Source organism: Elgaria multicarinata, chromosome 1, assembly GCF_023053635.1.
Source record: "Elgaria multicarinata webbii isolate HBS135686 ecotype San Diego chromosome 1, rElgMul1.1.pri, whole genome shotgun sequence".
Classification (NCBI taxonomy): Eukaryota; Metazoa; Chordata; class Lepidosauria; order Squamata; family Anguidae; genus Elgaria; species Elgaria multicarinata.
In genome coordinates, this window is record NC_086171.1 from 88,112,688 (window position 1) to 88,133,101 (window position 20,414).

The 20,414-nt window shown below is 42.5% G+C and overlaps 1 protein-coding gene across 3 annotated transcripts in view; it reads left to right on the plus strand.

Moving 5' to 3' along the window:
* The first annotated feature begins 5,082 nt into the window (after positions 1-5,082).
* YTHDC1 (YTH N6-methyladenosine RNA binding protein C1) overlaps positions 5,083-20,414 on the plus strand; it is a 29,298-nt gene continuing 13,966 nt past the window's right edge. The window contains exons 1-9 of one of the 3 annotated variants that reach the window (XM_063131438.1): positions 5,083-5,308; positions 14,910-15,011; positions 15,855-16,186; positions 16,432-16,810; positions 18,018-18,107; positions 18,579-18,632; positions 19,230-19,324; positions 19,880-19,988; positions 20,070-20,187. In XM_063131438.1, the coding sequence (XP_062987508.1) occupies positions 5,281-5,308; positions 14,910-15,011; positions 15,855-16,186; positions 16,432-16,810; positions 18,018-18,107; positions 18,579-18,632; positions 19,230-19,324; positions 19,880-19,988; positions 20,070-20,187 (1,307 nt within the window). In that variant the 5' untranslated portion in view covers positions 5,083-5,280. The remainder of the gene's footprint in view (positions 5,309-14,909; positions 15,012-15,854; positions 16,187-16,431; positions 16,811-18,017; positions 18,108-18,578; positions 18,633-19,229; positions 19,325-19,879; positions 19,989-20,069; positions 20,188-20,414) is intronic. The other 2 variants (XM_063131445.1, XM_063131454.1) reach the window with 2 other exon arrangements.

A 20,414-nucleotide genomic window follows, 5' to 3' on the forward strand; every position in this document is an offset into this window, starting at 1 on the left:
CATACTCTGGGTTGTTGTTACTATCACCTTACAGTGACCTGATTTGCACATCACAAGCAGCCACCATGGGGGAATTTCCCAGTGGGGATGCTTGTTGTGGTAGTTGCCACCATTTTTGAATATTTAAGCCTGTTATTTGCAAACTCAGCAAAGGTGGTATGTTGGGAATAACTGTGGCTGAGTTAACATTCAAAACGGCAGCTGCCGCCATGACAAGAAGCCCCATGAGGGATTCACCAATGGTGACTCCTCCTGATGTTTGAGTCGGGCCATTGTTTAAAACACTCTCTAGCAGTTAGTGGTCTGAGCATAGGTCCTCAAAAGTCTGTTGCTGTGAGGAGGCTCCATTTACTTAGCCTTTTATGTGTGAATCCTTTGTTGTCTTTCTCTGAAACTTTTTAAGGGTTCTCAGTGGGTGTCCCCCCACTCCCCCAAGTCTACTGATGAAGCTGAACCAGTCTGTTGCTTGCCAAGTGTTTCAGTTTCCAGAGATAGAGGAGCTCATCATTATTGGGTTGGGGTGGGTGGGTTAGTTTTCGGTCCTGAACTTGCACACAATCTGATAAGTGCTACAATTATTGGCCAAAATTGAGTATTTACAGAAAAGATACCACTGCGGGAATTATCTCATAAGATTATACAGCTCCAGAATAAACAGCATTTATGGTTTTTTAAACAAAAACTCTGTGTGTGATCAATCAGTTTGTGGACTAACAAATGTGGAACTGTGCAATTTATCAGAACAGGGAACGGATTTAGTATACAAGAGTTTATTTCCATCAAAGTAACTCATGGGCAGCACAAGAATTCTCAAGGTGGGGTGATAATGTGGATCAGTGGAAGTTTGTAAGAAAATCATGAATATCAAAACTATAAGAAAAATAATTCAAAGGACAAATAGAAATTTGTAGCAGTATTGAAAGATAAGTAAGCAATTTTTAGAATCCCAGTTTATGAGCTTTGATCAAAAGAGCGGCAATAAATGTGATGAAACTGAGAAGGATTTGAAAAGCAAACAATATTTAAAGACCCCATTGGACTTTGAAGAGACTAAAGGAAAAAAATTGGCCTAAAGCAGTGGTTCCCAAACTTTTTCAGGTCACCGCCCCCTTGGTTCCACAAACTCATGCCCATAAAAATCATTATTCAGAATAGCGGTTTTCATTGACCCACTAAGGAAGATAATAACAATAAAATTCAAAACAGTAACAATTAATTGAATATTTATTCAAAATCCAAAGCACCTGCTGCAGGCTTGCCTAGGGAGGGAGGGAAAAGAGAGCGAATGCCTCTGTTTTGCAGCCAGCGTGGCGGGGCACACCAAGTAGGGTATGTCTCTTTATTAGCGTTTTGGTGCTTTTGAAACATTACAATTCACCATTAAAAGGACTCTTCTTAAACTGTATTAATACATGTGTGGATTCTTCCCCTATATGGCTTGGGACTAAACTACCTTCTCCCATAAAAATGTCCCTGGGTTTTAAGACTTTCTGGAGAGGCGATTCTCAGAAAAGAACACCTCAAACGCCCCCCTGCCTCCCCTTTGCCTCTTAGTGCCCCCCCCCGCTGCCCCTTGCCTCTTAATGCCCCCCTATGCAATCCCACCGCTCCCAAGGGGGCAGTACCGCCCACTTTGGGAACCACTGGCCTAAAGCATTAAACTTGTTAATGCCCTACAAGAACATCAAGAAGTATAGAATAAAGATTGATCAAGGGTGCAATCCTATGCATGTTGAGACAGAAATAATTCCTGCCACTTGTAGGATGTATTTCTGTCTAAACATGCATAGGATCGTGGCCCACATAAGGTCTTCTTTTAGAGGGGAGGGCAGACTTCAAAGACAGATGTACTTTAAAAAAACTAGAAGCCTACTTTTCAGCGCATTCTGAGGCTAGGAATATGTTTTCAAAAGGAAAACTGAGCTGAGGTCACACAGGCCTTTCACGCAAAACTCTCCTGTTTATCCCAAGTGTTCTTCATTTCAGCAGCCTAATTTAGGTGGAAAAGTGAGTTTGCTATTGGGAGTCGGAAAGTCCAGCCAATGTACCGCAAGTCACCCAGAGATAGATCAGGATCTACTGATCTATCTTCTGCCCACTCCTGAGAAGGCTGTAAGAAGTCAAATGAAAGCTCAGGTACTTGAAGACAAAGTGAAGCATCTCAGGGTGAACCAGGGCTGGTCCAGGATGTTTTGCTGCCAGAGGCAAAGAATAAGATGTCAACTACAACTCTCATCAGCCCCAACCAGCATGGCCAATAGGCAGGGATGAAGGGAGTTTCTATACAGACTTCCAGGGAATAAGACCCATTGAAGTCTGAGTGAAGACATATAGGATTATGCTGAGTGTTCCTTTTATTTGTGCTTGGGGAACATCTATTTTGGGGCTTATCTGCACCACAGATTGAGCTGTAGTGTAGATAAGAGACACTCACTTAGGGATGCTCAAAGATTTTGTCTCACTAAACTGAGACTCAATCCAGACAAGATGGAGGTACTGTTAGTGGGTGGTTCATCTGTCCGGCAAGGTGATGTTTGCCCTGTCCTGGACGGGTTTGCACTCTCCCTAAAGGATCGGGTCTCTAGTCTGGGGGTGCTCTTGGATCCAGAACTGTCACTTGAGGCACAGGTAAACTCAGTGGCAAAGAGCACCTTTTATCAGATTAGGCTGATATACCAACTGCGCCCTTATCTGGACGGAGATAGCCTAGCTACAGTTATCTATGCTCTGATAACCTCTCGTTTGGATTACTGCAATGTGTTATACGTGGGGCTGCCTTTGAAAATGGTCCAGAAATTTCAACTGGTACAAAACAGGGCAGCACGGTTACTAACAGGGACTGGTCGAAGAGACCACATCACGCCAGTCCTTTTCCAGCTTCATTGGCTGCCAGTCCAGGTCCGGGGGATTCAAAGTGCTGGTATTAACATTTAAAGCCCTAAACGGCTTGGGGCCAGGCTATGTGAAGGAACGCCTCCTCCCATATGTACCTGCAATGTACCCATATGTACCCATATGTCATCCTCAGGGGTCCTTCTCCGCGAGCCCCTGCCAAAGGAAGTGAGGCAGGTCACGTGGCTACCAGGAGGAGGGCCTTCTCTGCTGTGGCACCCTGGCTGTGGAATGAGCTCCCTAAGGAGGTTTGTTTGGCACCTACATTGTATGCTTTTAGACGCCAGCTGAAGACCTTTTTATTCTCCCAGCATTTTAACAGTCTAGAAATAAATTTTAACGTGTTTTAAATTTGTAATTTTGCATTGCTGCTTTTTATCTGGTTGAGCTTTTATATTGTATTTTATATTATGGTTTTATACTGTTGTTTTAAACTTTGAATGGTTTTCATTTTTGTGAACTGCCCAGAGAACTCCAGCTATTGGGTGGTATAGAAATGTAATAAAATAAATACATAAATAAATAAAAAACATTGACTGTTGGCCAAAATGGGTATTAATAATACAGGTTTTTGTGGATGTTTTGTGGCAGTCATGGGTGCCTGGTGAATTTGGCTTGCTTTGGCATCTCAAGCATTCCATTCTGTTCTATATGAGTTCTGGGAATTATGGGATTAATAGTAATATAATATTGCAAGGGCTTCTGCCCTAAAATATTGTTCTCTAACACACACCATTGTTTTTAGGGTTGTTTTTTTTAATGATGCGACCGTTCCTTCTGCTCCGTTCCGTCCTTTACCCCCATCCCTAGAAACACCTCAAATCAAACCGAAAGCAGGAGACGCATGCGATTGTTTCCATGATTAAGATAGAAATTGCAGTCACACACATTCTGAACATACATTTTTACTAGCCTTTTCACGGATGCTCCGGGACTGAAGAGAGAGATCAGAATTTTTAGTATATTTGTGATTGGGCAGTAACTTCTCCACTCCCCAGATAACAAAAGATAGCAGTAAAAACCGGAGTTTCTGCTATTTCTAATTCAGGTCTTACTCAGTGTGGAAAAGGAAGGGTTTGTTGAGAGTGTGTGTGTGTTTGTATGTGTGTGTTTAAAATGTGCAAGGGGGTGTATTCAACGCAATAGAGTGCATGCAATTGAGCGTGGGGGTCGGACTCAGTGACGGGCTAAAGAAACTATTTAAGAAGACTGGCCTTTGCTGAAACTTGGGGTTGGTAAATGTTTTGCTTTTAGTGCTGAAAACGCCAAAGCAGATCCAGCCCTACCAAAAACTTGCAATGTTGATAGTGGACTACATTGCACGGCTGTCGTAAACCCACATTAGAGGCATTCAAGAGGCAGCTGGACAACCCTTTGTCGGGGATGCTTTAGGGTGGATTCCTGCATTGAGCAGGGGGTTGGACTCGATGGCCTTAGGGGCCCCTTCCAACTATGATTCTCCTTTTCCCCCCTTTCAGACACCAACCTGCAACGTGAAGGAAAGTAGCATTGCCGGGGGTATTTTCTAAATATTTTAAAATTAAAAAAAAAAAATACAACTCCCGAAATAAAAACCGAAAGAGCAAGAAATCTAGGGCAGGATCTACACTACTACTTTAAAGCGCTTTATAACAGTTTTTTTGACAACTGTGTAAGCCTATGCGGCAGGGTCTTGCTATTTACTGTTTTACTCTGTACAGCACCATGTACACTGATGGTGCTATATAAATAAATAATAATAATAATAATAATAATAATAATAACTGCATATACAGTTGTCAAAACTGTTATAAAGTGCTTTAAAGCAGTAGTGTAGTGGGCCCCTTCCATCTCTGGATTCTATGATGCTAGATCTCTCCATCGATTCCACGGGATGCTCGGCATCGTATCCTCTTTCTACCGCGCTGTCTCACTCTAAGCTTCTATCTCTATGGTGACCTTCTAGGCGATTCCGCATCGTGTCCTCTTTCTACCGCGCTGTCTCACTCTAAGCTTCTATCTCTATGGTGACCTTCTAGGCGATGAAGTCACGCGCTGCGCCCTGTGACGTCAGGGCGCGTAGGCAACGCGGAGCATTGTGGGAGGAGGAGGAGGAGGAGGGAGAATTGTCGCGTAGGAAGTAAAGACGAAAAAGAAGGAAGAGGAGGGGTGGTTCAAGGAGGAGGAGGAGGAGGAGGGGGGAGGGGAGAAGCCTCCATTTTGGTCGGTGTCGGGGGAGCTGCTGAAGAGATTTGTGTGTGCCCGCGCGTGCTGCTGCTGCCGAGGACTCTTGTTCCGTCTCCGCCGTCCCTGCTTGCTGGCTGGCTTCTTCCCGTCACAAGTGGCGTTCTTTTTCTCACGCCGACGCTGCGTCCGTGGCTGGGAGGCGGAGACGGCTGCGGGGAAGCGATGGCGGCCGAGAGCCGGGAGGAAAAAGGTACCGGAGCGTTCCCCTTCTCTCTCTCTCTCTCTCTCTCTCTCTCTCCCCTGGTGCTTTCCCCTCTGAACCCCTCGCTGCCATGGCAACGGGGGCTCCTTGGGCCCCAGGAGAGGGCGGGCCGGCCGGCCTGAGACCCCCCACCCCGGACCCTCGGTCTTGCCCCCCGCAGAGGGAGGCGTTCTCTCTCTCTCTCCATACTCCTTCACGAGGAACGTTTTAAGACCGGTTTCATTCTCGCTGCAGACTCGCCAAAGTCCGAGCCTGGGTTCTTTTTCGAAAGACCCTGACCTCCCCGACCTCCCACCCCCACCGACTGTCTTCAGAACTCGATTCGGATTGGGGCAGAGATTAATAGATGAAATCTTACTGACACAGTCCAGCCAGTAGTTAAGCATTGGGAAGGGAGGGGGTGTCTATTGGTTTCAGTGGGAGAGACTTAACAATGAAACTTAAAGGTGGCTAACTTTGTCTAGATCAGTGGTTCCCAGACTTTTTCAGGTTGGTTCCACAAACTCCTGCCCAGTGCCCCCTACCCTACACCATAAAAATAATTATTCAGAATGGTGGTTTTCAACAAGGAGGAGCATGTTCAGAGGAGGGCAACCAGGATGATCAGGGGTCTGGAAACAAAGCCCTATGGAGAGAGACTGGAAGAACTGGGCATGTTTAGCCTGGAGAAGATAAGATGGAGGGGAGACATGATAGCACTCTTCAAATACTTCAAAGGTTGTCACCCAGAGGAGGGCCAGGATCTCTTCTCGATCCTCCCAGAGTGCAGGACACGGAATAACGGGCTCAAGTTAAAGGAAGCCAGATTCCGGCTGGACATCAGGAAAAACTTCCTGACTGTTAGAGCAGGATGATAATGAAACCAGTTACCTAGGGAGGTTGTGGGCTCTCCCACACTAGAGTCATTCAAGAGACAGCTGGACAACCATCTGTCAGGGATGCTTTAGAGTGGATTCCTGCATTGAGCAGGGAATTTATTTATTTATTTATTTATTTATTACATTTCTATACCGCCCAATAGCTGGAGCTCTCTGGGCAGTTCACAAAAATTGGACCCAATGGCCTTGTAGGCACCTTCCAACTCTACTGTTCTATGCTTCTATGATAGCAATAAAATTTAAAACAGTAAAAATTAATTGAATATTTATTCAAAACCCAATTACATTTTTTTAGTTTATTCAATTAAACATAATTGATGAACTTGATCCACTGATATCATCTTGTCAAAGTCTGATAGTCATTTAGCAAGAATATTAGATATCACATTTAGTAACTAGGGTAGAGTACCTCACTATTCTGTAAATTCTTAATGTGATGGATGGGCTTCATGAAGTGATACCAATTTCCCAATGTCTGGTTTAAAATCACTTAACAGGAGTCTTAAATCACCACGTTTAGTAATCTGGAGTCAATTTCTTTGCTTGGAGAGAAGTAGGTAGACCCCACTAAAACCACATTCCACCAAATATGATGTTGGAAATGCAACCAGGAGCTTCTGAACCACTCTCCATAGTGCAGGATAGCGATCAGAAATTTCCTTCTGTAACCAAAACTGGAAAAGACCACCTCGAGCGTTCCCCTGCCGCCCCTTTGGCTCTTAGCGCCCCCCTATGCAATCCTACCACCCACTTTGGGAACCACTGGTCTAGATTATGCTATTGTCTCATAAAAACAAAATAACTTCTCTTAGCAATCCTCATAAGGTGGGCTAGTATTATCATTATTCCTGTGTAAGGGGGTGGGGACTGAGGCTGAGAGTATGAAGGCTTAGCTAAGGCCACCCAGTGACTTATTCGCTGAGGCAACATTGAGCCAGGGGTAATCCTGGCTTATACCTTGCACACATGGCCACTGTACTACACCAGTTTTCTGATCAGTCTTCAGCAGGGAGAATATTCTGGTGCTCGCTCCATTGTTGATGCTGACTAGATTCCTGTGTTTTTCTCTCCTATACAAGAAACAGCTGATCCATGCTTTTTCAGGTTTTAGAGTGAATGTGTCTTTGCATAGCTTGAGGCCTTTTGTTCACACATGTTAGAGGTGGGGCTTGTATTGCTGTGCAACTCAGCATTTATTCAAGCTGCAGTACGAATAAGATGATAAAATAGGCGAATAAGATGATAAAATAGGCAAGCAGGTGATGGGCCATGCAAGAGGTGGAGAAAGCTGTTGTTAGAGAGAGGCTGCTATTCTAAGCATGCTTAAGTTAGATATAAATACTATTTAAATCAACAGGACTTCTGAGTGAATTTGGGTAGAATCAAAATGTTTAAAATGTAAAAGGCAGTGTAAGTTACACAAGATAATACTTATGTTAATCCTATTTAACCACACAGCTTGATCCTTAACATAAGTATGCATTCATCTTTATATTAAAGGTGTATTTCCTAAATGGACTTGCTTTAGGAAGCTTTCTAAATCCTAAAAAAGAGTTTCTGTGAAGAACTTCCATTTTGTATCTCATGGAGCAAAAGGACTGCAGAGGGATGACTGCAGTAGTTCTGCATAGAGTGTGCTAAGGGGAATTTTATGACAATCAGGTTAATCTTACAAGGTCTGGCTTACATAGGAATACCTTGATGAATTTGAAATAAACCAAGCTTTGTAGTCTGCATTTTATATTTTGAGATATCTGTAATTTGAGGAAGGAAATCTCAGATAGCAAACCTGGAAAAAAATCCTGGCTAATCCAACAAAAATTGATGCTGATATCTAGGAAATTGAGATATGTTTCTAGACCTAATGTTATGTCTTTTCGTGTATAACTTGGAAGGTTCTGTAAACATGGCAGAAGTCCTGAACTTTATCATATGCAATCCTGTCTTTTGTCTTTTCCCAACATACGTATTATGTATTATTCACTGTAACTATGTGTTGTATTATCCACTAGACTAGAGTAATTGCTAACAGTTGTCTGTTTTATCTAAACTGCTTCAGAGAGCTTATTTATATAATGGTATACCCATAAAGGAGTACATTGGTGCTCAGGAAAAAAGCACTATTTGGATTTGATATAATTTACATGTGGGCTGTTTTTATTGATGGGTCACCTCATCCCAAAGTCTGCAGTGTGTGTCAAGAAAATACACACAAGCAAAAGAATTACAAATACAGAAGGCAGAGCTGCATACTACCCTATATTTTTGAAAGTTTATTAAGGGCACAGTCATAAGCATGTTTAGTAGGGCTGTGCTTCGCTTAAAAGAAGCAATAGCGGAGCGGCCTGATTCGCCTCTGACAAAGGTGGAGATGAATTGGGTTGGGGGGGCTGGACGCAGGTAAGTGGGGGGGACTCACCTGGCGCCGCCCCAGTCCATGTGGCGACAGCGATGGAGCCAGGTCAGCGGGGAGGGGGGCTTACCTGCCTCCATCGCAGGCTTCAACTGAGGGCCAGGCCTCAAAGCGGAAGCAGGCTGTGGCCCTCAGTTGAAGCCTGCGACAGAGGCAGGTAAAACGGGGGGGGGGGGGAGTTTCACTTACCTGACGGCGGCGCAGTCCGTGCGGCGGCAGCGCAGCCAGGTAAGGAGGGAGGGGGCTTACCTGCCTCCATCACGGGCTTCAACTGAGGCCCCGGCTTGAAGCCGGAAGAGGCCGCAGCTGGCTTCAACCGGGGCCTCTATTGTAGCCCATGCCGGACCGCAACAGAGGCAGGTAAGGGGGAGGGGGGCTTACCTGCCTCCATCGTGGGCTGTCACGGGCTTCAGCTGAGGCCCCGGCTTGAAGCCGGAAGAGACCATGACCTTCTCTTCTGGCTTCAACTGGGGCCTCAATTGAAGCCCGCGACGGACCACGACAGAGGCAGGTAAGGGGGCGGGCGGTGTTGGCTTACCTGGCGCCAGAGCCGGAGCTGGATCTCGCTCCGCGGAGTGGAGCGGGGGACAGGCGGATCTGCCCAAACCGGTTCAGGCCTGATCCAGAAGTTCCGGATCGGGCCATGAACTGGTTCGGGGAGTCCGTGCACAGCCCTAATGTTTAGACAGAGAGAAGGCCTACAACTTTCACCATGGGAGTTGCAGCTCTTCTCTCTGTCTAAATATGCGTAGGATTGTGCCTTAAATGGCCAAATAAAGCCCCTTTCAAAAAATCTTGGACTGTAAACAAATACCAATGACTTCTTGTTGTGCTGTCTTGTGGAGGGAGATGTATTGGGCCCAGGCCACAGGTGTTTAAAACTCATAATTAGTAACCTTCAATGGAAGTCAAGATAGAGAAAATGCAGATATTGGAGTACCAGTATAATTTGTTCCTCGAGGGCTGCATGCAGAAGCCTATTAAAATATTCCAACTCTGAAGTTATGAAGGCAGGAGTGATGATTGTTAGTAGAATCATAGAGTATAGTAGAGTTGGAAGGGACCTAAAAGGCCATCGAGTCCAATCCCCTGCTTACTTTGAAATCTGAGATGAAAGGCCACACACGAAATCTAGGTGCAGCAAGAAATTGATGCCCGTTGGATAGGAGACTCAGCTGCTATCTCTTCCAGCCCAGTAGTCCTCATTACTTGAATTTGCACACCTGTATCCAGGCACTAGAGAATCATAGTGACCCATATGAGCCAGGCCATATTTCAGTGGAGTTCAATTGTCTTCTACTGAGGTTACTGGAGCTCCTTCCGTTTTGCTATCACTACATATTAGTTCCATCTCACATTGAGACATACTTGTATTTCAATTATGTTCCCTTCCATACTTAAGAACATAAAAATTCCATGCTGGATCATACCAAGGGTCCATCTAGTCCAGGACTTTATTCACACTGTGGCCAACCAGCCATCAGCCAGAGATGAACAAGCACGACATGGTGCAACAGCACCCTCCCACCTATCTTCCCCAGCAACTGGTGCACACAGGCTTACAACATCAAATACCAGAGATAGCACACCACCATCATGGCTAGTAGCCACTGATAGCCTTTGCCTCCAGGAATTTATCCAACCCCCTTTTAAAGCCATCCAAATTGCTGGCAATCGCTACATCTTATGGTAGTGAGTTGCATAATTTAACAATGCACTGTGTGAAGAAGTACTTCCTCTTATTTGTCCTGAATCTCCCACCAATCAGCTTCATAGGATGACCCCAGGTTCTAGTATTTTGAGAGAGGGAGAAAAATGTCTCCCTATCTACATTCCCATACCATGCATAATTTTGTACACCTCTATCATGCCCCTCTCAGCCTCCTCTTTTCCAAGCTAAACAATCCCAGCCGATGTAACTTTCCCTCATAGGGGAGATGCTCCAGCCCCTTAATAATTTTAGTTGCCCTTTTCTGCACTTTTTCCAGCTCTATAATATCCTTTTTTAGGTGTGGTGACCAGAACTGTACACAGTATTCTAAGTGTGGTCGCACCATCGATTTGTATAAGGGCAGTATGATACTGGCCGTTTTATTCTCAATTCTTTTCTTATAATGCCTAACATGGAGTTTGCTGCCTTTACAGCGGCCGCACACTGGGTGGACATTTACATCGAGCTGTCCACCACAATCCCAAGATCTCTTTCTTGTTCGGTCACCGCCAGTTCAGATCCCATTCGGTTATACTTGAAGCTGGGGGTTTTTGCCCCAACATGCGTCACCTTACACTTGCTTACATTGAACCGCATCTGCCATTTGCATGCCCACTCTCCCAGCTTGGAGAGATCCCTTTGGAGCTCTTCACAATCCCTTTGTGTTTTAACAACCTTAAATAATTTGGTGTCATCAGCAAACTTGGCCACTTCACTGCTGACTCCTAATTCCAGATCATTTATGAACAAGTTGAAAAGAATTGGTCCCAAGCATACTTGCCAGGCATAATCACCTAAAAACATTTATTATAACTTTGAAACTCCCAAGCTTGACTAATACTGTGTTTGTCTTTGGCATATATTCATTTTGACTAATAAAATTATGAAACGGATTTTTTTCACAGAAAAAGAAAAAAACACGTCATTGGTGTTCAAGTTCTTGGTATCATCAAAATGTATAATATCTATGGGAGAGCAATATGGTTTCCCACATCTATCAAGTCATGGCAATGACTGATATGTGCTGCTGTCTGCAGTTGGATATAACACGTAAAATAATAAGAGGGATGTTTTCTTTTTTTTAAAGGTAGTTTTGTCCCTAAATTCTGGCTTTTTAAAGATTTGGTTGTATTATTCCCCCCACCCCAACATAGTTTAAATAGATGGACCCTTTTTTCATTTCTTCATCAGCAGGGAAGACCTTGTACTTATTTTTTTGAAATTTCCTATGAATTCCTTACAGATATGAAAAACTTGCCACATCTAGCTATAGTAAAATAAAATAAAATGGTTAAATTGGTGATTTTCTATAATTTTATACATCTCTGCAGTCATTTCCTTTCTCTCTATTTAACGACAGGCAACTAAATGTGTAAATTGGATCTGAAAATTACACCATTTGTGATACTGAAAGTTATATTTGTAGTTATTGATCTGTAATGGTACATGTTCAAAGCAAGCCACAGCGGCTTGTTTTAATTTTCAGCATGTGCCAGGCACCATTTTCTACGTAGGATTATTTAAGGGTTGTTTCCTCTTCAAACAAGCCATGTCCTCCAGGTTTGACCAATACAAGTCACATCCTGGGGGATAACAATGGAAGTGGTGCCCAGCACTCGCCGGGGATTAAAACAAGCCACTGTGGTTTATTTGAGTGTGCGAACTGCCACATTGAGCCACAGTCCGGGTTCAGAAAAAACATAGGGGAAAAGATTCCATCATGGCTTCTCCTCCTGCCCCCATATGTTCCGGGATGTGGCTGTTGGCATAATTACCCACATGCCGTCCAAATCTGGTGCTCAGCAAAGCAGGGATCGCTTTGTACACCACCCACAAGGTACAATAGAGGTTGTAGGGTGGGTATGAAGCCACTGTGTGCTGAGTTCAGATTACACAGCAACCCGCACTGTAGCATGGGTAATTATGCAAACAATAGGTGTGCACAGGGGTGAGGAGAAGTCATGATTGCTTGTGTCCCGTCCCCCTGCGATCATCTGAACACCCTCACAGTGATTCAACTTTGTTCTCTGTTCTTTTTGCATCTGATGAAAGCTTATGTCATAATAAACTTGTTAGTTTTTAAGGTTCCCCAAGAGTTTGTTTTTGCCGCAGTGTATTAGCTCTTTGGAATATGTTCTTTGAACAGCCCTACCGTGAACTCCGATAATTGGTATTTTTAGGCAGTGTTTGGAGATTTATCTGTAAGTTCTGACCTTAATGTGAATCACTGCGATTTAAAGATCTTTAAGGTATGTTGGCCTGAAATCTGGAGTTTGTTTGAAGGGGGATACTTTTGGAATTGTAACTTGCCTACTTCAAAAATATGGCTATGATTTATGTTTCACCTAAATCCATCTCCCATTCCAAATCTACTCCCTTTGTATTGACGTGTATCATCTTGTTAAGTATTCTGCTTGCAGTATTAATAAATTAAATACAATAACCCATGAAGGGGTATTTACAAATTCCGTTGCTTCCAAAGAAACCAATTACAAAAGTATACAAGTTACTGAAAAAGCACAGAGACAACAGCACTGAATGCTGAATTTTGGGAGCGTTATTGAAGACCATAGGCATGGATTTGTAGCTAGATTGTGTAGGATCCAATTTGCTCAGCAAGGTAACAGTTGTGAATCACAGAGCTTGTATTTCTCATAAAGCACTCTGCTCCCTTCCTATTGAAGCTGATTAAAAAAACGTGTCTACCTAAATTAGCCTTCCCCAACTTGGTGCCCTCCGGATGTTTTGGATGTCAGCTCCCATCAACTCCAGCCTGCATGGCCAATGGTCAGGAATGCTTATTTTTTTATATCATCAAACATCTTTGTTGCCATCCTGAACTTGAATCAATTTGTCTACATTGTTCTGGATGTGGCACCCAGAACAGGATTCAGTACTCAAATGAGGTCTGACTACTGCAAAACAAAAGGAACTAGTACTTCCTGCAACGTAGGAACTAACGTTCTATTAATGCATCTAAAATTTCATTGGCATTTTTTGCCTCTGCGTCATATTGCTGAATCATGTTCAGCTTACGATCATCTAAAATACTTACGATGCAGTGGAAGTGAGCAGCCTTATGCAAAGGGAATGTGATCTATGTTCAGGGGTCTAAACTGCAAAGAGTAGCATTGCCTTCAGGGATACTTTCTATAAAGTATGACAGACTCGGATGCTTTTTTGAATTAAAAGAAAAAGCATCACCATTTATTGCAACTTGGCTTTGGGGAACTGTGTATAGTGTTCCCCTGTTTACTATAGTGTTCCCTGTCTGTCTTTGGATGCCTGCGGAAGGGGTAATTATGTGTTGTTTCTTGCATTGTGGCCAGTAATGTAGTTTCCCCCTGCTGCCCTAAATTGACTGAGATCTGATCTAGCATGTTTGACTTATAACTAGTAAAACCAAAACCAGAAAAATCCAGATTCACAGCTGACATTGGAAGAGAGGAGGGCAATTCCATCAAGCTCCCCTGCTTTGAGGATTCTTCCTGCCCAGAGAGCTTCGGCTATTGGGCGGTATAGAAATGCAATAAATAAATAAATGAGCAATAACTGCCATCGAGCTATCTCTATAGCAATTTTTGGTCCCAAAGGCCACATGTGATGCTGGATGCGAGGGGCTCTCATGCGTACACAAGCATGCTGAGAACCCTCTAAAGCAGCCTTCCTCAACCTGGGGCTCTCCAGATGTGTTGCACTGCATCTCCCAGAATGCCCCAACTAAAGCGTCTTAGAGGCACCTCTACGACAGTGGTGACTGCAACTTTGATAGCAGAGAGGCTGCTTTGACTGAGGGAGAGGGACTCGCTTTGTGCGTGTGTGTGTAAATTGCTGAAGCGGGGTGGGGGAATTGACAGTAACAGTACCAATTACAATGGTAAAAAGAGATTTTAAAAGCTGGAAATTGGTGGTGTGTGTAATGATGGTGGGGTCAGGGTACCTGTTAGGGAGATGGGGAGGCACTTAAATGCCTTGAGGAACCCCTGTGACCTGCAGCTTCATCCTGAACTCCTGACCAGGATATTCTCTTCTACGGAGGAGATTCTTCTTTGCCCCACCCTGAAGCCAGGACAGCCAGAACTGCCACCAACATCAGTCAGGGAGGAGAGCAAAGCCATTTTGCCCACTTTTTGGAATTGTAATTAGAAGTTTGATATACCGTATTTCTTTGATTGTAAGACGCCATCGATTGTAAGACACACACTAATTTCAGTAACACCAACAGAAAAAAAGCTTTGATTCTAAGAATAATAATCACACCCGCGATTCTAAGACACACCCCGTTTTTAGAGATGTTTATATGGGGGGGAAAGTGCGTCTTAGAATCGAAGAAATACGGTAATGTGTTGTTGTCTTTCTTAGGATGATGCTATAGAATTCATCCAGAGTAGTTCTGCATACAAGAATGTCTTGTTATTTTTCATTCTAATTCTAGAAAGCTTGTATTGATAGTCAAACGTAAGTGCTGGAAGAAAATATGTAAGGCATTGGACTGCAGTGCAGCAGCAACTAAACCAGTTTTACATTCTAATAGCACTGTAAAAGCTATGCTTTCTGAATGTTTTTTGTTTACAATTTTGTTTACAGATGGTGAATTGAATGTTCTGGATGATATCTTGACTGATGCACCTGATCATGATGATGAACTGTACAACCCCGATAGTGAGCAAGATAAAAGTGAGAAAAAGGGTATGCTACTTCATTAGTTGTGTGTCTCTACAAAGACTTAGGAAGCCAGATATTAGGACAAAACTAGGCACAACACTATTCATGTAATTAACAGTTGCGTGAATGGCGTTGCGTCTAATTGGGCCCTTTTAGTCCGTTTTTGCCAACATGTTTGAGAGCTGTTGTCAGTATGCACAAGGACTTGTGTGTGCTCACGGAGCTTTCTCTTTATTTTCATTTCTTTACAACAGATCTTTATTCTGCATTGCAGATACCCTCTCCTGTTTCTTCGATTTTCAGACACAACTTGGGTTGTTTAGAGTAAATTATTTAGGTGCCCCAATGTGTACAAAGAACAGCCCTCTGGAATATAGCCTTCATATTTGCAACCTTTTTTTTTTTAAAAAAAAAAAGATGCCTTATGGAAAATGGCAACCAAATAAAACTGTACTTTTTGTTAAAGTAATTGCTGTCCCTGGCAATCTTCTGTCTTTCACAAGTGTGTAATCTGGAGTCTATGGATATGCAAATATATAGGAAGCTGTCTCACTCTTGTGACATGAGAGAGAAGAAAGTTTGTTCCAGCTGATTCTTAAGTTGTGTTTCAGTTTTTATCAAGTAATATTGACCATCAGTTTTCTCAACAGTAAATGGTGAGAAATGCTAGGATTTCCCAGGAAGTAGCTGGATATTTAACATCTAGAAAATTCTGGGTGTCAAAGTGGCTTTATATACTTCGTTTTGCATTAAATGCAAAAAAAGTTTGCTCAGCTTGTTTTCTGAAGATAGCTTTTTGTTAACACTATTAAGTAACTATAAATTGCTTTTTCTCCCCCCCTCCCCATTTTTTTAAAAAAAATTAAGGATCCAAAAGGAAAAGTGAGAGGATGGAGACAGCTGACAGTAAAAAACAGAAGCCCTCTGTGCATTCCTCAAGACAGATACTACCCAAGCCTCCAAGTTCATCCGTTAGCAACAACAAGAGAATAGTGAACACAAAAGGAAAGCCGGTACTGGAATACAAGAATGAGGAATATCAGAGGTCTGATAGGAACAAGCGCCCAGAAAGTGATAGAAAGACACGTATGACGAGCAGCAGCTGTAGGGACCTCTATAAAGGGCAATCTGAAAAGGCATGTGTGAGGAAAAGGGATGCTGACAGAAGGGCAAAGTCTTCCACTCCAGATGCTTCTGGGGTAAGTAGTGGCTTATTCATTCTACTCCTATTTTATAATCTTCTTCAGAGCTTTCCTTGAATCTCCTACTCCCAAAAGAGGTTAGGCTGATGGGAACATGGGAGAGGGCTTAGGAAGGGCAGAAAGGTGGTTTATACATATTCTTTTGCAACCATGTTAAGTGCTGCAGTTCTTTTACAACTAGTACTTAAAGTTCTTTTTAATGAAATGGCAGGGATTGATTATTGATATTCTTCTTTAAACAGAGACTAAGGCATGATGTGGACAGACGACCAAGCAGGTCCAGCCACTCTTCAAAAGAAGAGGTGAATTCTGAGGAGTATGGCTCAGATCGTGAAACAGGTAGCAGTGGGTCCTCTGACCCAGGAAACACTGAGAATGAGGAGGAGGAGGAGGAGGGAATGGAGGAGGAGGAGGAGGAAGAAGAAGAAGATGACGATGGAGAAGAGGAGGAAGAAGTGGAAGAAGATGGAGAGGAAGATGAAGATGATTATGATCAAGATGAAAGAGATCAAAAGGAGGGAAATGATTATGATACGCGAAGCGAAGCTAGTGATTCTGACTCTGAATCTGCATCCTTTACTGATGGGTCAGTCCGATCTGGTTCAGCCTCAGATATATCAGGTAGGGGATACAAAACAAAAATCTGTTCTATATCTGTCAGTATTCAACTCTTTCTAAATTGAGCTGTTCACTTTCATGTGACTGGCAGGTGACAGAAGAGCCTCACTAACGTGAACAACACAGTGTCTGAGTTTGGATGACACGCTATGGCTTGTCATGGGTTATTTAACCCGCAACGAACTGTGACACCTAAAACAGACCATGCATTATGTGGAAGTTGTTTAATCCTCACATAATCCAGGCTTGCTGGGTTAGCATGACCCAACAACCCCATATTCAAAATGACAGCCACACATGCCTCACAGCACCTTGCCTGGGAGTTTGTGTCACTGATATAGCAACTTTCAATGTGAATTTATTACTCAGATTTTACCATTGTAACTTGTAATCGATGTCATCCAGAAGCGGTCAGCACACCTAATTGTGATGTATAAACTAAGCCTTAAGGGAGTTATTTACTGGATTTCTATCTATTGATGTACGTAGTGGGCCCATTCACACATAATTGCAGCAAATCCTGGATTAATTAATCCATTACTTGTAGCAGCATGTGTTGTCACCATTTTGCATTTGCTACCACCAATTGGTTGCTCCTTGTCCAAACCCAGACATTTTAGGTTAATTGTGGGTTAACCCACAATTAACTTAACAATCGTAGGTTTTTTAAGCCACAATTAATCGATAGTATCTGGATTTAGATGACATGGAGCAGCCGAATTGGAGGTTGCATATGTGAAATGGAGTCAGCACGTACCATGGCACACTGTGGCTTAATTAACTCACGATTTGCTGCCATTATATGTGAACGGAGTCAATAGCTGCATTAAAGTTATGATCCAAAACACTGCTGAGGCTCCAAATGGAGTCTTGTACTAACCCTATATTTTTGACTGTGAACACAACATACATGCCCTGCATAACATATACCATATCACAAACTGCTTTTGAAATTTAAGCGCAGCTCTCCAGGTGGCATAGAATATTGCTTTTCAAGGCAAACCAGTCTAAAAATCCTTTGAGAATTAATTTCATGGTTCTTCAGATCTTGGCTAAAGAATGAATTAAAGAGGTGGCAATTTTAAACCGTGTGAGAACAAAGATGTATTTAGCTATTGTGGATTACGTTGACCTTCTTTCAAACGTTTCTGATGACGTTCTTGGTATGAACCTTAAAAGTACTGCTATTGCTTGTTTTGGTGGTCTTTAGATGAAAAAAAGAAGGCAAGGAAAAGAGCTAGAGGCATCTCTCCAATTGTTTTTGATAGAAGTGGAAGCTCTGCATCAGAGTCCTATGCAGGTATTCTGTTACTGCTTATTTTACCGACATCTGTAGCAAAACTCTTGAGTTACATTATGCAAAGTAAATAGTGGGCCATAGAGAACTATTGGACATGTAACTGAATGGACAGAGTTGGTATTTTGGCATGTTCTGTGTGAATAATTTGGGCAAGGTAGGCGTTCTTGTTATGTTAATGCTATTTCGTTGCTTAAGTGGAATTTTCACTTTTTTAAACTTGGAAGATGATGATTCACTGACTAGTTTTCTGAGTAGAAAACTGATCCAACAAAACAAACAAACAAAAATTAAACAACCCAAAAATCCAAAATCAACCCTCGTGCACATTGAGCAGCATTCTTTGTGTGTGTGTGGGTGCGCGTCAGGAAGAATAATTTGTCATGAATGAAATAGTATGTGAAAAGACTGTAGAATTTGTATCGTATCTCTATTAAGGCTCAATCTGAACAAATGTACTTTGGCTAAACACAGGTTCAGAAAAGAAGCATGAGAAATTATCATCTTCCGTTCGTGCTGTCCAAAAAGGTATAATTTAAATTTGATTTTTTTTTAATGCATGCTTCCATTGCAAGCTATTGTGTTAGTCTTCGTTAATTTACATCAGATGTGGTAATGTTCCGATGTATAATGAAACTAACTCTAGTGAGCAAATGGTATTGCATCCCAGTCTTGAATTGCATGTATTTTTACAATGGCAAAAAAAAAAAATTGTTGCTGAATTGGCAAGCAAAGAAGCAGTGAAGTGGTGGTGTTTGAAAGATAAATTTATGTATTGGCAGTTTCGTCATGATTATTTCATTTTGCTGCTGTAAGGCAAGAAACAAACCTTTCGGAACATTGCTAATGTTGCTTTGGATTTTACCTGAAATAGCTTATTTTGTCTTTAAAAGCTTGGCATTGTGCATGCTATGAGACAGATTTGAAGTCTGAATTAGTTGGTATTGAGCTACTGATGTAAAAGGCACGATTCCTCAAGACTGACCACATAGTTTCCATTTATTTAAAGGGAATTTAACCAGCATAAGCCCCATCAAAGCAATGGTTAGTTATAGTTATGGCTTGTCTTATGTTTACTTGTGAGGAGGGGGAAATACCAATAAAATTACCTTTCTTTTTTTCCAGACCAAACTAGCAAACTTAAATACATTCTCCAAGATGCAAGATTTTTTCTTATCAAAAGTAACAACCACGAAAATGTCTCACTTGCCAAAGCTAAGGTATGCCAGATTCCATTTATGCAGTACTTTCACCACAAAGGTAGTTTGTATACAGGCTATATAGAATGGCGTTAATGTCTGTTCTTTAATTATCAAGCCTTTAATTGGCTCTCTGACCTAAGGTCTTTGACAAAGAAGCAGAATTAGCTAGCATCTTGACAGCTCCATCTCATTTCTGTTACTTACAGTCTGCTATGTGTCTTGTGGGAAGGAAGGGGAGCATCACATTCTGGTTTAAATTGGTCCAATTTTCACCAATACTTTGATCTTAATGGATCATTGGGTGAGAGAAAACAACGGCATGGATGATGATGCCTGCATTTCTCCCCCAGTTTGCCTTAGGTGCATGAACATTTATGAAAATATGAAGCTGTTTTTGATACTGGTCCACCTAGCCCAGCGTTGTCTAACTTCTTTGGGAGTAGCTGTCAAATGCCTTTAAACAGATATGCGTCTGAAACCAGCTGTCATGTCTTTTAACTGGAGATTGCAGGGATTGAACCTAGAACCTTACTGTTTTTGTTTTGTAAATCGTATGTCTGTTCATGTCTGCAGGGTGTTTGGTCAACCCTACCAGTCAATGAGAAAAAGCTTAATGCAGCCTTCAGATCAGCAAGGAGTGTTATCTTAATATTTTCTGTGAGAGAAAGTGGAAAATTCCAAGGTAAAGAAGAATTCTTGCATTCAGTGTTAACCTAAGTTTAATTGGTGATATTGTCTCATTGCAGTGTTTTGATTCTTCCAGGATTTGCAAGGCTTGCTTCTGAATCGCATCATGGAGGATCTCCCATACATTGGGTGCTGCCTGTGGGAATGAATGCAAAAATGCTGGGAGGCGTGTTTAAGATAGATTGGATATGCAGGTAAAATGGATGGAGATTTGAAAATGGTGATTTAAATTGAATCCAAATCTGAACCTATTTCAGTCCTTGTTGTGCTTCTGATTGATGTCAGAGGGAGGGTCACAGGATCTGATCCTTTCCCCACCTATGGGCATCAAGCACTTCTCCCCCTTCCCTTCTATCTCCCATCTGTGCCCCTTTCCCACTCAATCCCCTACTTACCTTTGTGTGCCAGAGGCAAGAAGCAC